The sequence below is a fragment of the Lycorma delicatula genome, chromosome 2 (genome assembly GCF_047948215.1).
Source record: "Lycorma delicatula isolate Av1 chromosome 2, ASM4794821v1, whole genome shotgun sequence".
Classification (NCBI taxonomy): Eukaryota; Metazoa; Arthropoda; class Insecta; order Hemiptera; family Fulgoridae; genus Lycorma; species Lycorma delicatula.
This window is the reverse complement of record NC_134456.1, coordinates 169,071,942-169,086,947: the sequence shown is the minus strand read 5'-3', so window position 1 is coordinate 169,086,947 and position 15,006 is coordinate 169,071,942. Positions and strand designations below refer to the sequence as shown.

The 15,006-nt window shown below is 28.9% G+C and overlaps 1 protein-coding gene across 1 annotated transcript; it reads right to left on the bottom strand.

The window, feature by feature from the left end:
• Positions 1-775: 775 nt before the first annotated feature.
• On the bottom strand, positions 776-12,394 carry LOC142319424 (facilitated trehalose transporter Tret1-like). Its single transcript, XM_075356694.1, has 3 exons — positions 12,228-12,394; positions 5,461-5,823; positions 776-2,702 (listed from the first exon to the last, which is right to left on the bottom strand). The coding sequence occupies exons 1-3, from the start codon at positions 12,307-12,309 to the stop codon at positions 1,738-1,740; spliced, it is 1,410 nt and encodes a 469-aa protein (XP_075212809.1). The 5' UTR covers positions 12,310-12,394; the 3' UTR covers positions 776-1,737.
• Between the last annotated feature and the right edge of the window lie 2,612 nt (positions 12,395-15,006).

Genomic DNA, 15,006 nt, shown 5'->3' with positions numbered 1-15,006 from the left:
TTAAGATTTTTCTGAAAATTTGATTGTCAAATTTTTATGTTTTATTATAAGAGCATTTTGTTTTAACTGAAAAGAATTGTTTTCAATTACTAATTTATCCACCATTTGGTCATATTAGTAAACACTTAATACATTATAAACTACTCTTTTTTTCTTATAAGCCTTATTATTATGATTGTGTTCGGTAATAAATTAACATTATGAACACCATATTGTAAAAATTAAGTGGTTTATGTTCTGATAATTTTCAAGTATCATAATTTTAAATACAAATTAAGTTAAAAATCTGTTTATCAGTCGTATTGTGTTATTTTATAGCTGGGTAGATGAAGTCTTAAGACTAGGATTAAAATGTTTGTTGTTTTATCAATTTAATAATTGTTTATTTATGATATCGGTGACCCTCATTAAGTAATTATGTTCATGGTAATTAATACGTAATTAGATATAAAGAAGTTTACAATTAATCTTAAACTTCTATAGTGACTAAAAAACTATAGTTATCTTACTGTATACTCAGAATATTCTAGCTTTCTTTCTTTGATTGTTTTAACAGATTAAAACTTTGATCATACATATAATGATCAAAGTGTGTCTGTATTGATTAAAAAAAGTTATCAGGATTCTTGAACATAGAAAAACCACAATTTTATAAATGTTTTAAATAGTTATGTTTAATAATATATAATTACAAACATTTGCAAATGAATTAAGCATAGTGACAAAATACCTACACATTACTTAATACACAGAAAAGTATAATCCATAAATAGGACAGATCTTTTATTTTGACTTTTAACAATAAAATTACAGTTTATTTTAGTATTTTTTATTAAATCAATTTTTTTTTTTTACAAGTCATTCAACAATAACATAATATGTTTATGGAGATTAGTTCACTTATGATTTACATTTTTTTAATAATAGTAAAAAAAACAGTTGACTTTTAACTATAAACTAAAACTATTTTATATTTAAGTATTTTTTTGTACATCAAAATTGTTCAATCACTGTAGAGTTATCTAGTGAAAAAAATGTTAAGTAAATAGAAGTAAAATTTTTTGACATGAGTAAAAAAATTTTATGTTACTTAAAGTCTTTTTTAACATTCTTTAAGTGTTTTCTTACTTTCTAATTCAACCATTAGCTTTTTCTTTGCTACGTATTAAACTGCTAAAACTATTGTTTTAAAATCATTTCCATTTTGTAAAACTAGACTACAAAGTTTAGTTAAAATTCAACCATTGAATTTTTCCTACAGTTTTTATTTTTCATTTAATTTTAAAATTACTACCTATTAATTATACTTAAATATTATTCAGCATAGTATCTAAATATATAATGATAAAATGTCAATTTCAGTTTTTTGCCATTAACTTATTTATGTTAACATAAATCATAAATTGGTATGATTTCTGGTTAACTTTATTACATAAGCATAAGGAACTTTGTATTGTTATTTTTTTATTTAAATAAAAGATACTAAATTCTTTGGGTAGTCTGCTACAAAGTAGGATATTAGTTAATTACTTAAATTACTCATATTTTCTATACATTTGCAATCAAGCTGGCTGGGGTTTGAATTCTTACAGGTGTATCCAAAAGTAATGGGTATATATTAATATTATACAATTTCTTTTAAAATGAATTTTGCTTATTAGGTTTGTTATATTATCATATTTTTCCTGAATTTTAGTTTTTACTTTCAGTTCTTTTTCTGTTTATGTCTAGGGATTTTCATTGTTTTGGCAAAGAAATTCGTCCAGCAAGTTCATCCTGAATTTGTTCCATTGATTTTCCTTTTGTTTCAATTACAAAAAAAAATGTGAAGATGAAACCTGTTACACAAACTCCAGCTAGTAACCAAAAGGTAACTGCAGAACCAAGACCATCTACTAAACTTTGGAATGATTTTGTTATTATAAATGTTTGTGTCCAGTTAAGTGCCACAGCTGCACTTGAAGCAATCCCTTTTATTTCACTGGCAAATATTTCACCAGTCATCATCCAAGGAATTGGACCAAATCCTAAAGAAAATACTATAATAAATATAGCCACACATCCAAGTGGAATTAAACCTAGATTACTTACATCTTCACCACTTTGTTGCAAATGAAAATAGTACCCTAGAACACCAAGACATGCGGCCATGACACTTGATGAAATAAGAAGCAGGATTCGTCTACCAGCTCTGTCAACAAGCATCATAGCAGAATATGTTGCAATAACTTGTATCACACCTACAATTATTGCACAAACTGATGGGTCTAATGTGCTACCAGCTGCTTTGAATATATCAACAGAGTAAAATATAACTGCATTTATTCCAGACATCTGTTGGAATACCATAAGACCCAATGATATAAAAAGACTTTTTAAGGTTGCCTTTTTGCAAAGTAATTTCATAAAAGATACATTAGATTGGGATTTTACATCCATTTCACGTTGCATTTCATTTAGTTCCAAGTCTACTTCATATTCTGAACCTCTTAGAAGTCGTAATGCTCTTTGAGCTTCAGTTCTTCTACCTTTACGTAGTAAATAAACTGGTGTTTCTGGTGCTTGAAAAAACGCCACAATGAAGAGAACTGGGATTAAGCCTGAGAGTACTCCAAGCCAAAAATAACTGACAAGTGCTCCAACAAGGTACGTGTAAAGAATGCCAGCTGTAATCATCAACTGGAAAAATGAACCAAGTGCTCCTGAAAATAATGACAGCTATTATTAATTCATGTTATAAAACATATGCATTACTATGTTGTTTCAAATACAATCCATACCCCAAAAATTACTTTAAAATAAAAAACTTAGATAAAGAATTATTTTATCTTTTTATGGAATATAATAGGATATATGTATAGAGTTAGTTAATAATTTTTGTTGTCTAACAGTAAGATTAACTAAAAGTGTATCCATTGTTTTGTGACCATTTGTTATCAGATATTGCTAATCCACACGGTTATCTTACTGTATACTCAGAATATTCTAGCTTTCTTTCTTTGATTGTTTTAACAGATTAAACTTTTTTCCAACCTTGTACGTTTCATAACCTGATCTGAATAAGTTTAACACTTATTCAGTAATAATGAATTCTCACTAGCCATCTATAGCATTGATTCCCAAAGTGGTCCAGGTAGACCCCAGGAGTCCATGGGAGACTCGACGGGGGTCTACGTTGGCATATCAAAAAAATGGGGGTTCACAATTTGCAAGCGGTGGTCCACGAAAATTCATCTGGTTTCGATAGTGAAGAACTAAAATGTTGGCTTGATTCCTTTCTTGTGCTGTGAGTAGATGTCAAAAATGTAAAGTTGGATGGAAGCATTTTTTTTGATTGGCCAACTTTACTTTTTTGACATCTACTCACAGCACAGTCAATCAAAAATTAACCAATCAATTCTCACTTTTTTTCCAGAATCTGTTTGTTCGTGGAACTCAGCCGTAACGTAAATTTTCATAGTTAGATCTAATCTTCACATTTTCCGTCGACTGGAAATATGGTAGAAATGTAGCTGCAGGGGGTCCATCGGAACCAGCAAAATTTTGAAAGTGGTCTATGAGAAAAATAAGTTTGGGAACCTCTGATCTAGAGACTAACATTTTAAAAGGATTTAATTTCCCTGTGGTGGTCTCCACCTATAGAATTATAAATTTATCCTGTAAAATATGTGTGAATATATTGCTTGTTAATCCCTGATTGGTGTTAACACAGTTTTTTTAGAACTAAGCTTTACAATAATTGCTTATTCTTCCCCAATTCTATATAGTTAATTTTTATTGAATGATACTAAACATTCCCAATGTATAAGTTTCTCTATATACACAATCTTTTCATCGTTCAGAAATAATGTTCTTGTTGCTTATTATTTGCTAATAGTTATGAATAATTTTTTTTTTTGTTTGTGTTGATAAAGTGCATTATTACCAATTACTACATTTACAATAATTCCTTGATCCAGGTCTTGCAGTCCTTTCCATAAATTAAAAAGACAGAGATGTACATTTATCATTCCTAAGTAATCTTGGTTCAATATTCATAAATTTATCAGTCTTAAATATTCTTAGTTCAGCAAATATCTAAATGTTTCCTTCTGCTTTATTTTTTAACTGTAGTTGGTTATTAATTTAATAACTAATTTCTTTTTGTTTATTTTAAAGATTTCCACTTGCTAACATGTTAATAGTAACAAAAAGTAAAATTAAACGTAAATGTTGATTGTGAAGTACATTTAAATGTTTGGACTTATATTGTTGGATTATATACATATGATGTAATATTGAAAACTTGCTTGTCTCAGCCATTATAGTTTTGATGTGGTGGTCTGGGTTGGAAACATGACATTCAGTTTGTTCTAGAATCATTGATTTAATTAAACCTTGTTAGAACATGCTCTGCACTTGCTTGGTCACTATCTCGACAGCTGGGAAAGTCAATAATCTTGTTGCATGAGAATTCTTCCCATCACAAGTACATTCCCATTCAACATTACATTGCATACTTCTTTATGTTACAGTTATTGTTTGTTGTATAATCTGTATTCCATCTTCTATTATTCTCTACCATTCATTTCTACTAAAGAGCTTTTTCACTTCTCCAACCCTCTTTTCTACCCTCCCTCTCACTCTAAGATCTTCTGTATCATATCTTCATTGGACACTATCATTTTTAATATGTTTCTGATTATAGATATAATTTAATAGGGTTAGTTTTCTTTCTACAATTTTAGAGTATTTAATTCTTAATAATCAAGATTATTATTTATTACTATCAATCTGTGCCCCTTTATGTACATAAAATGTTATGTATAATTGTATATTCATGTCTGGATAAATAAATAAAAAAATTACAGTAAAATATCCTTGTTTTAATGGTAGTGATTTATTGTTGTTGTTTATAAATTGATAATGAATATAAGTTTAGTTTTAAAGAAGGGTTAGTTATTCAGAACATTATTTTTAAACATGCTTTAAATACAATAATTAAAGCACTACCTCTTACAGAACCGAAATGTGATGTGTCCCCCAACTCTGCATGATATCAGCACATGTAAGAGTTATGTTAAAAAACATACTGCTCAATTTGTAGGAAAAATTCTTAATCATTATATTATGTAAAGTGTATGTGTATCTGAGATATAAACAATCCCAACACATGAAAGAAGTAATAAACAAACTAAAATAAAACAGTTTTATCAAATCTAAACCAATTCAAAAATTATATTGGTATAAACAAAATTTTAACAAAATGACAAACTAAACCTATTTATTGGCTACTCCCAAAATAAGAAAAGAATCTAATTCTAAGTTTAGGATTGTAGATGTTACATATGAAGGCTCTACTTTTATGGATAACAGTCACCAAAAAGTGGATGTTATGTAAGATTATTTCTCTTGTTTTTTCTTTAATAAATTATGTTTTATTTATGTGGTATTAGATTTATATGGTATATAGATTCTTACCTCGCACTGAACTCTCTGCTATTTCACCTATATATACTGGAGCAATTGCAGACGATGCTCCTGTAGCAAAACCAGCTATTAATCTTGCAATGTAAAGCATATAAACAGAAGATGAATATACGATAAGTAACCAGGATATAATGAACGGTATACCCATGGATAATAAAGCTAATTTACGTCCCACAAGGTCTGTAACAGAACCTGCCGGTAGTGCTCCTAAAAATGCCCCAACAGCAGCCAGTGATCCAACCCAGGAGCCTTGTTCTTGAGTAATTGGTAATGTTGAATTTGGTGACTGTAGTTGTGGTAATGCTGGAGCAGTCCATGCCAAAATTGTTCCTACAGTGAATGCTGTCAGTGTTGCTGTGTTAAAAATAATAATAAATTATTTATTATCTTGTTTTAATGTATCAGTAGTAATAATAATTTTAAAACAAATTTGTTTTATATAAAAAAATTTACATTGTTTACAAAAAATAAAATTGAGATTTTTTGGTAGAAAGTGGATAGAAAATTGAGTTCTGTATTTATCTTCCATTAAGAAATTATTATTTTCTTAAAGATTTTCAAATAGTAAAATAGCATAGAAAGCAATTTAACTAATGCCAGTAATTGGAAGAACTACTTCAAGTTACAAAGTTGCTATAGCCTGATATATGTTGGTTTTAGATATTCAAAATGTGTAAATTTGAAGATTTATTTATTATTATTATACCTAGAATGTTGTTCATGCATGCACACACACATATGTACATACGAGGGCGAGTCAAAGAATAATTACACTTTTGCCATAACACACCTTCAATGTTATCATACTTCGATACCTTCTGCACATGCATGCTTAGTTTTGGTACAACTATAATCATGTCTGCGAAATTTGATCCTGTTCGTGTCAATTTCCTTCTGAAAAATCATAGTTAACATGTCTGCTGTGTTAGCAGTTTGCACCAAGAAGCTTCAATACGCTGTGATCTGATTTCTGCAGTCAGAGGGTATGAAAGGAGCTGAAATTCATCATAGGCTTTTATCACAATACAGGAACAGTGATTTATCACATGAAAGTGTTTTTCATAGGTCAAAAAGTTAAAAAGTGGCTAGACGAGTGTAATGCACTAAGAAGGAGGGTGACCCCTGTCAACCTCCACCACAGACAAGATTCAGCAAACTCAAGAGATGATTCTGGCGAATAAGTGAGGTAGCATCTTCTTTGAACATCAGTCATGGTACTAGCCATAAAATCGCCCATGACGAACTCTGCTTTTATAAAGTCTTTGCACAATGAGTGCCAATACAGTACTGCAGAACACAAGCTCAAATCTGTTGACATCTGTCAATGTTTACTCAAGCGCTTCATTAAGGAAGGCAACATATCTTTGACCAGAATAGACATCAGTGATGAAATGTGGGTTCATCTCTATGAGCCAGAATCAAAATGCTGGAGTATGGAATGGAACACCCAAAATCTCCAACGAAGACAAAATTCAAGACTGAACCATAAGCAGTAAAGATTGTGCTAACCATTTTTTGGGATGCAAAAGGGAATATACTGGAAAATTTCATGGAAAAGGAGAGTATAGCGCAAGTTACAGTGAAGTGTTGGAAAACAAGCTGAAGCCAGCAATTTGCAACAAACGCAGAGGTTTATTGTCAAAGAATGTGTTGTTGCACAACATCTGCCCACATCATTCAAACGATCAAGAAGTTGAATTTTGAGATACTGGAACACCCCATATCTTGTTCCCTCCAACTTTCATCTGTTTGGGCCATGCAAGGATACTCTGCTAGGTCAATTTTCCACAGACTTAGGCGTGCAAGAATTGGTGCAAAAGTGGCTTCGCAACAAACTGAAAACCTTCTTCTTGGAAGGAAAACAAGCTTGTGGACTGCTTGTCAAGTATATTGACAAGAGAGGTGACTATTTAGAAAAGTAATTTACATATTGAACCGGGGCTTCAATAAAGGTAGGGGACCTTTGTTTAAATAAATTGTAGAATGAAAAGTGTAGATAATTTTTGACTCGCCCTCATACATATTTTAAAAATCAAATTTGAAAAGAAGATTCAATTTTAGCAAATTTGAATTATAACAATAATAAAATTTTTAAATAAAAATTAATAACAATAAATAAATCTTTAGATTTATTAATGTGATCTCACACACACAGATGAAAATCAGAGTCTGAATCAATTCCTTCTAAAGTTGATACTTCACATAATTATTTTTCAATCTTTATATATATGTTTTTCTAGTAAACAGGAAAAATAGCTTTCTTACATTTTTTTTTCAGTTGGTTTCTTTCTTAAAAAAACAGAATTATAATTAATATTTATTGTGGTGTAAGTATTCTTAGGGTGATTTTTTCCTTTAAAAGACTAATATCATTTAAGTATATTTATATAATTTTCAATATTAAGGTCAGAACTTACTATGAACTATGGAAATGTTGCTAATCCTACCTTAGGCAAGAATGTAGTCTTTTTACCTATTTGGTGTAATTATTATTTATGTAGTTGGTGGTCAATAAATTGCTAGTTATTTAAACAATCTTTATAACTTCAACAGATTTGAATACATCATATCTTACTAATCATTGGTTTTATCGTTACTGTTTTAGTTGGTAAAAGAATTTTGTTTTGCTGACATCCCTGATATATTTTTAAAGAATTTTTTTGTTTCCCTATTGGCTAGACATTTATTACTTCCTGAAGATAGTTTCATTTATCTAAATTTCAGTCATTTTTTTTTAATTACCATGATTAGATTTAAATCATGTTGTGTTTTTATGTATTATTATTTTATTATTTTTATATATTATAGTTCTTATCAATTTTAAATATGAAACTCAACTTGAGTTGTTTTGATAACATGAATTGTTTAGTTACTTTATATCAAATCTTGAGTATGTAATTATCATTAGCATTACTTCAATATTTTAATAATTGATGGTACGTGGCTTCTCTTAATTATATAAAAAAATTATAGCTTAATGGCAGAAAAAAATGTTTTTAATAAGAATGCAGATTTAAAGAAGCTTATAAAATGTCTGTAATATTACAGCTACCTCCAGACTGCATGATATTTTGTTTACGAATTTCCTTTAATGGAAGTAATCCATTGTTTACATTCATGATATTGATTACAGTTTTACGTTTAAGATTTTATGTTTAAGATAGTTATTTGTATTTCCCACAGATGTATGAAATTCAGTAGAATTCATCAGATCAACATTCTCAAAACACCAAAACTGTTAAAATTTCTGTTTTTAAAATTCTGTTGTTTTTTTATGTAAATTTTGAGTATGTTTGGTCCCAAGTTTAAGTATTTGTGACAGAAGTCACTAATGATGTCATTTTAATGGTTTTTTTCTCCAATAGTAAGGTCTTTGCTTTGTAAAATTGAAGTATTAATTCTACTTGTGAACTAACAGGGTATTGATGAGTGATGCTTTAAGCTCCCTCTACTCATTAATTCCAAAATGCAGTTATAATAAAAGGGTTTATTCTAATTAAGAACTTCTAAAACAAGAATAAACAGCCTTAAAGACTCATTAAAAGTAAAAAATATAACTTTTTCAATTTTTTTTAATTTAGAATATTTGAGGAAAGTGCCAAATTAAAAAAATCTATGCCGACATCAAAATTTCAAGAATTAAAAACCTTCTTTTTTTAATCAACTCTGAGTCAGTTTAATTTTCATTTAATAGATTGGTCGATCTATAAAAGTAAGCAATAGGTTAGCTAGAAATGCAAAAGACAAGAAACCTATACTTAAAAAAATGAATGTAGTGAAAATCCTTAAGATACTACTGATATCCTAAAATTAGGAATTATGTAAATTCCATGTTAGTTATAGAGGTAATATACAAAAAAAAAAACCACCAGCTTTATTTTCTATATATGATCATTTACCAAATGAGATTGCTGAGCAATGTTTATAATGCATTTCATTGATCTTCAAGTGTCTAATTAACACTTCAGAAAATTCTCATTGTCTCAGTTTAATTTCATGAAAGATTATCAAACAAGTCTGTAGAACAGTGATCATGCCAGTTCATTGCTCCATATCCTGGACTCTCCCAAAGCTTAAGAAAACAGCTAATGAAAGAATCACTAACAAACCATGCATCAGATGGCACTAATTAAAGGCAATTTTTCTGTGAATATATTTTTAATTAACTAATTACCGTATTTACTATGCTACTTTGTAAAATCTATCACAAATCTTTATACACATGATGAAAAAATAAAATACCTAATGATCATACAATTTTTTGTTACAAAAATCTTTTTGTAGCTCAAATTATACATAGAAAACTTATTCAGAACTACAAAAATGATGTCTACAAAATAAAAAACGTGATCAAAATCAATGCATTAGGTAAAAATTTAAGGAGGCTTCCATGAAGCAATTCAGAATTGGGAATTTCCTCCTCTTTTTAAGTTTGTTAAATATTATACCAAAAGACAAGATTTATTTAGGAATAACACTAATAATCTTGAAAACTCAATAGACAAGAGTATTTAGAGCTGTAATCTTTCGATTTTTTAGAATGTAGAAAGTCCAGTAATATGAAAACTTAATGAATTCTGTTTGAGCATCGATCGAATCTTTTTTAATCAAAACATATATACTGATAATTATAATAACAAATTTCCATAACAGTGAAATATGGTTATTATAAGCTATATACAAACATTATTATGAATTGACTAAACCTCATGTTTAAACTATACATATTAAAATAAATATTACAGAATATTTAAAAATACAGACAATATATTTAGCAAAGGAATGAAATGAAATTAAAAAGTAAATGAAGTAGTAAATTATGACTGAATATGATACTAAATACATATTAAAAATAAGAAGTAATTATTTTTTGATGCGATTGATTCAAAATCAGAAGTTTATGTTCGTGAGCTGCAAAAGTAGACGACATTACCTGCTACAATTGAAAGCAGTTGTTTTTACTTATTAGCAAACTAACTATACCTACGAATATTTTCAAAAATACAGATATAAGTAAAATGTTCAATATCATTATGAAGATTAATAAACATGTATGTATAATGTGTATTGCAGTGACCAATGATATTTACTTGAGATATTAACAAATAACTGAATATAATACTAAAAAATATTTTAAGAAAATATAAGAGTTAGCTTATGTGCATAAAAATAAGTTTAAATTATCATCAGTAATTAATATTAATTATAAACAATCTTTTTTTATCAAAATAAGTCTATGGTTAAATTTTGCATAAGGTACAAAAAATAATGCATATTTACAAGGACCCATTTTAAAGTTTTTATATTAAATTTTTAAGTGGGTTATCTTAATAATTTTAAAATTAATATTATCAGTACTAACATTGATTTGATTTATTAACAATTAAATTTACTTATTGTATTTTATCAGTTACTAGCAGACCCGGCAATGCTTCACTATTGCTAAGATTGGAGTATGTATATATATATATATATATATATATATATAACATAAATGAACATAATTGAAAATTTGATAAAACATTGCAGAATTTCACAAAATTTGACCTTTCACTTTATCTCTTTTTCCCCTATTGCTCTTTTTACTTTTCCCTATTAACCTTTTCCTGCGTGTAAATTGGTCCAGTAGTTTTTTGGTTTTTAGTGGACACATATATGAACATTGCCTTTTATATATATATAGAAGAAGAAAGTATATTTCTTTGTTTCGTAAATATCTTGACACCACGCCACCTAGCGGGTATAGTTTTTTGCAAAACTTTTTCTTTTCACGTAACTAATTTATATTCTGAATATGAGCCAAATTGGTTCATAAGTACAATTTTTCTAAATATCTCAAACCCCAGTGGGTCCAGTTTTTACAAAAAAATTCTCTTCACATAACTAATAAACATTCCGAATACCAATTTTTCCCAATACCTCAACCCCAGTGCCATCTAGCAAGTCTTTTTTTTTGCAGAGGTATTTCTTTCTATGTAACACATATTCTGAATATGAGCCAAATCAGACCATTAATACAATTTTTCCAAATATCTTGACCCCAGCACCACCTAGCGGGTCCGTTTTTGCAAATAATTTCTTTTCACATAACTAATATATATTCTGGATATGAGCCAAATCGGACCATAAATACAATATTTTGAAATATCTCGACCCCCAGTGCCACCTAGTGGGTCCAAACTAATTCAGAAACCTTCGCGGGCATGCACACAACTCACCAGTTGCAAGAACACATACAGGATAAACAAACATTCATTTTTATAATATATATATAATTGAAACTGTATGTTTAACACAAAAATACTAATTAGATATTGGTATTTCTATGTTGAATGATATCGTGCAATTTCATCATATTGTGTGATTTAAACAACATAATAGCCATGTTTTGGGATAGCAAGTATTGTAATGCGATCTAGAGTTTGATATCCTGAATTATGAAATCCTTAACGAGGAAAAAATTAATCCAGGCTAGATGTATGTATGTTAGTTACCTAGATTATAAATTGTACATATTAGATGCTTTTCAAAATTAGACACTGTACCTTACTGTTAAAAATAATGAATGTCTAATCAGAAGAGGATCTAACCTCATTATCAATAAATTTAATTATTAATTAACTTCATTTTGTAAAATGTATCTAATATCTTTTTTTATTATCAGGTTTCTGTAAATAGATATTGAATTTAATAATAATATATATATATATATATATATGCTTTCTGCTTTCTAATTATCAAAATATTTTTTTACTTACCTGCTATAGCAATTAGAAACTGTGGTACTTTCTTTCCCTCTTGGGCAGGTCGCTTTGTGAGCATAGACTGAGTATTATCCATTTTAAATGATTGTCAGTCATTAATTCATCACTGAGCAACTTGAATTCATCATATACTAAACTGAATCAAGCATGTATCACTTATTACATCGCTTTTGTTATCTGTCCACTTCAATTTTAAAAACCCTCCCCACTTAACACAATTTACTCTTGTTCATATCTAGTATTACTACACTGTTCTGTTGTACTAATGCAATACCTCCCTCTTCTTGGTTTTACATAAAAGTATGTAAATTTTGCCTACTCATTTTTTTATTTTTACTGTTTCTCAAATATTTATTTCACACAATTTGCAACAATGTAGTTTTATATTTTGCTTATTTATTTATTTAAAACATTTTTATATAGCATCTTTGAAAAACATATGCAAGGTATTTTATTTAACCGCATAGAAATTATTATTTAAGTTAATAATTCCAAAATTAAACTGATTTTTGTATTTTCTTTTGCTTATTTTATTTTAAGTGAAATTACTTCATAATTTAGTAGGTCATAAAAACTTTTTTATGTTATGTCAGCAAGTCTGTTTCAAATATTTTATTAAATGGATTTTTTCTACCCATTTTAATCCTCAAATATAAGTATAAATTAATACGTTAATTATTAATTTATAATTAGTATAAATTAATAAGTTTGTGTATTTGTATCCAAAAATAAATTTACTTAGTATTGATTTCAGTAAATTCTTATTTCTGAAGACTATATAAGAATTTACGAAAAGAAAATACATTCAATTTAAATGAAGCACAATTTGTATTCAAGCAAATTTCTGTAACATATAATTTGTTGTATTTAAAAACTAAATAAATTAATCTACTTCACATTCAAAGGCAGACTAACAACATTCACCCTCAGTAGAGGAGAATAGGTTGTAAAATAAAGGCATTAAGCCCATCATATATGCCTTTGAGCTCCTGCTCATGTGTACTTATGTATTTTGAGAGACCCGGTCCCATATGCTGTCTCAACGCCACCATAGTTAATCCCAATTGGTAAACCAGATTGCTAAGGCTCTCTGGCGGTCCTTCTTCTTCTTCTGAGGACCCATGTCGGGGTCTCTTTTTACATTTACCCTCCGTTTTCTTAGTAATGGTAACCTTTTGTGAGCTAGAAGCTCCCTGCGATGATCCCTCTAAGGGGAGTGATCCTCTTCGTCTCATATTAGCGCTGTTGGACTATGGGGACGATCCCGAGTCCAACGAGAAACTGATAATATTACACCAGTAGCGATAAATGAGTACAAATTGATTACCAATAATAGATCCTTATTAAAAAGTATATTTTTATGTTAAATAATACATCAAAAGTAAACCATTTTACTGGTGTTTTCAGTTTCTCGTGGAGGTTTGTTGTCTACCCACGATTTTGGTTGTCACATGACTATTGTAACTTTAAATTTCATCTGTGTATACAGTCAATCCTTCGCGAAACAGGGAAATTTCTCATAGAAATATCATTATTTGCATTTTAATGTTGTGCCTCTTTATCAGTATTTTCCAGTTGTCTTCTGTTTTTTCCTATATTTAAGTAATATTCTTTTTAAAAATTTTCCTCCCCTTTGAAATTTTCACTTTCTCGGGCTTTTTCCATGATTCTCTTCATAGTAGGAACGCATTTTTCAGTTCCATAAAATTTATTTATTAAACGCCTCAAAGCATCCGTGCCAAACAAATCTAAATTGAACACAGTACTGGAGCGATTTGCATGTTTTCTCGGCGAAATCAACACGGATGGCTTCTCAGTTTCATTTGATTTCCCTTCTACCATAATTCTTTAGAGCGTTTGTTTTGATACTTTTGTTGCTTGAACAACCGTATTCAGCACTTCAGTTTTCCTCACTATTCCGGTTCCAGAATTATTTTGTAAAAAGAAATTGTATTTACATTTACCTCCTTACTTGGGCATTTTAAAAGAAAATAACTGTATTGAAATATTAGAAGTTTAAATGACTGAATTTATGACAAAGCATTAAATGAAAACAATACAACAAATATTAAAAATAAATCACTAACAGAGGTATGCACTTCATTAAGTAAAATATACACTGCAATAAATGTTTCCCTAATACCACATCTAGAACATAATGACAAGCAATGTGTGACATGATTCTTCACAGTGCAATGATTAGAGTAGATTAAAAATAAGTAAATGAAATTAAAAATAAGTAAATAGAATTGCATGTTGTGTTTACAACAGTACATAAATAACACATTATTCCATATGATTCATGAATGAACTTGTATAGTAACTGTTATTAGTTACTATACAACAGGAAGTAGGCCTAGATCACAACATCAATATATAATTTAATAAAACTCAACAATTACATATGCTACAGCAAGTTTATGAAACCTGTTTTTTATATATTACCATACCACAAAAGACACAGGAAGTGACAATGTTTTTAGTTTGCTTTTAACAGAGACCAATGCATGCAAAATGCTAGTACATAGGCTTTCAGTCCCTGCGCCTACATATGTGCCGATACATTTATAATATCAACAGATGGATAACAGTACCACGTGTGTAAATATAAAACCAGAATTTGCCTGTATATAGTCCTAGCTGTCAATGTAGTTACTGTCAAACCACATCATTGGCGCAGTTTTCTTTCTTTGAGAGCTGACAAAGATTTTCAATTCACAACAATACAAGTTTTATATAACTGAATAGTTTTAATTAGCATTGAACATGTTGA

Bases quoted from the DNA above. Each gene is read 5' to 3' on its own strand.
- LOC142319424 (XM_075356694.1), bottom strand. From the start codon at position 12,309: ATGGATAATACTCAGTCTATGCTCACAAAGCGACCTGCCCAAGAGGGA. The intron at 5,824-12,227 runs GTAAGTAAAAAA...TTTTTAACACAG, and splicing joins GTTTCTAATTGCTATAGCAG to CAACACTGACAGCATTCACT. The intron at 2,703-5,460 runs GTAAGAATCTAT...CATTATTTTCAG, and splicing joins AGCAGAGAGTTCAGTGCGAG to GAGCACTTGGTTCATTTTTC.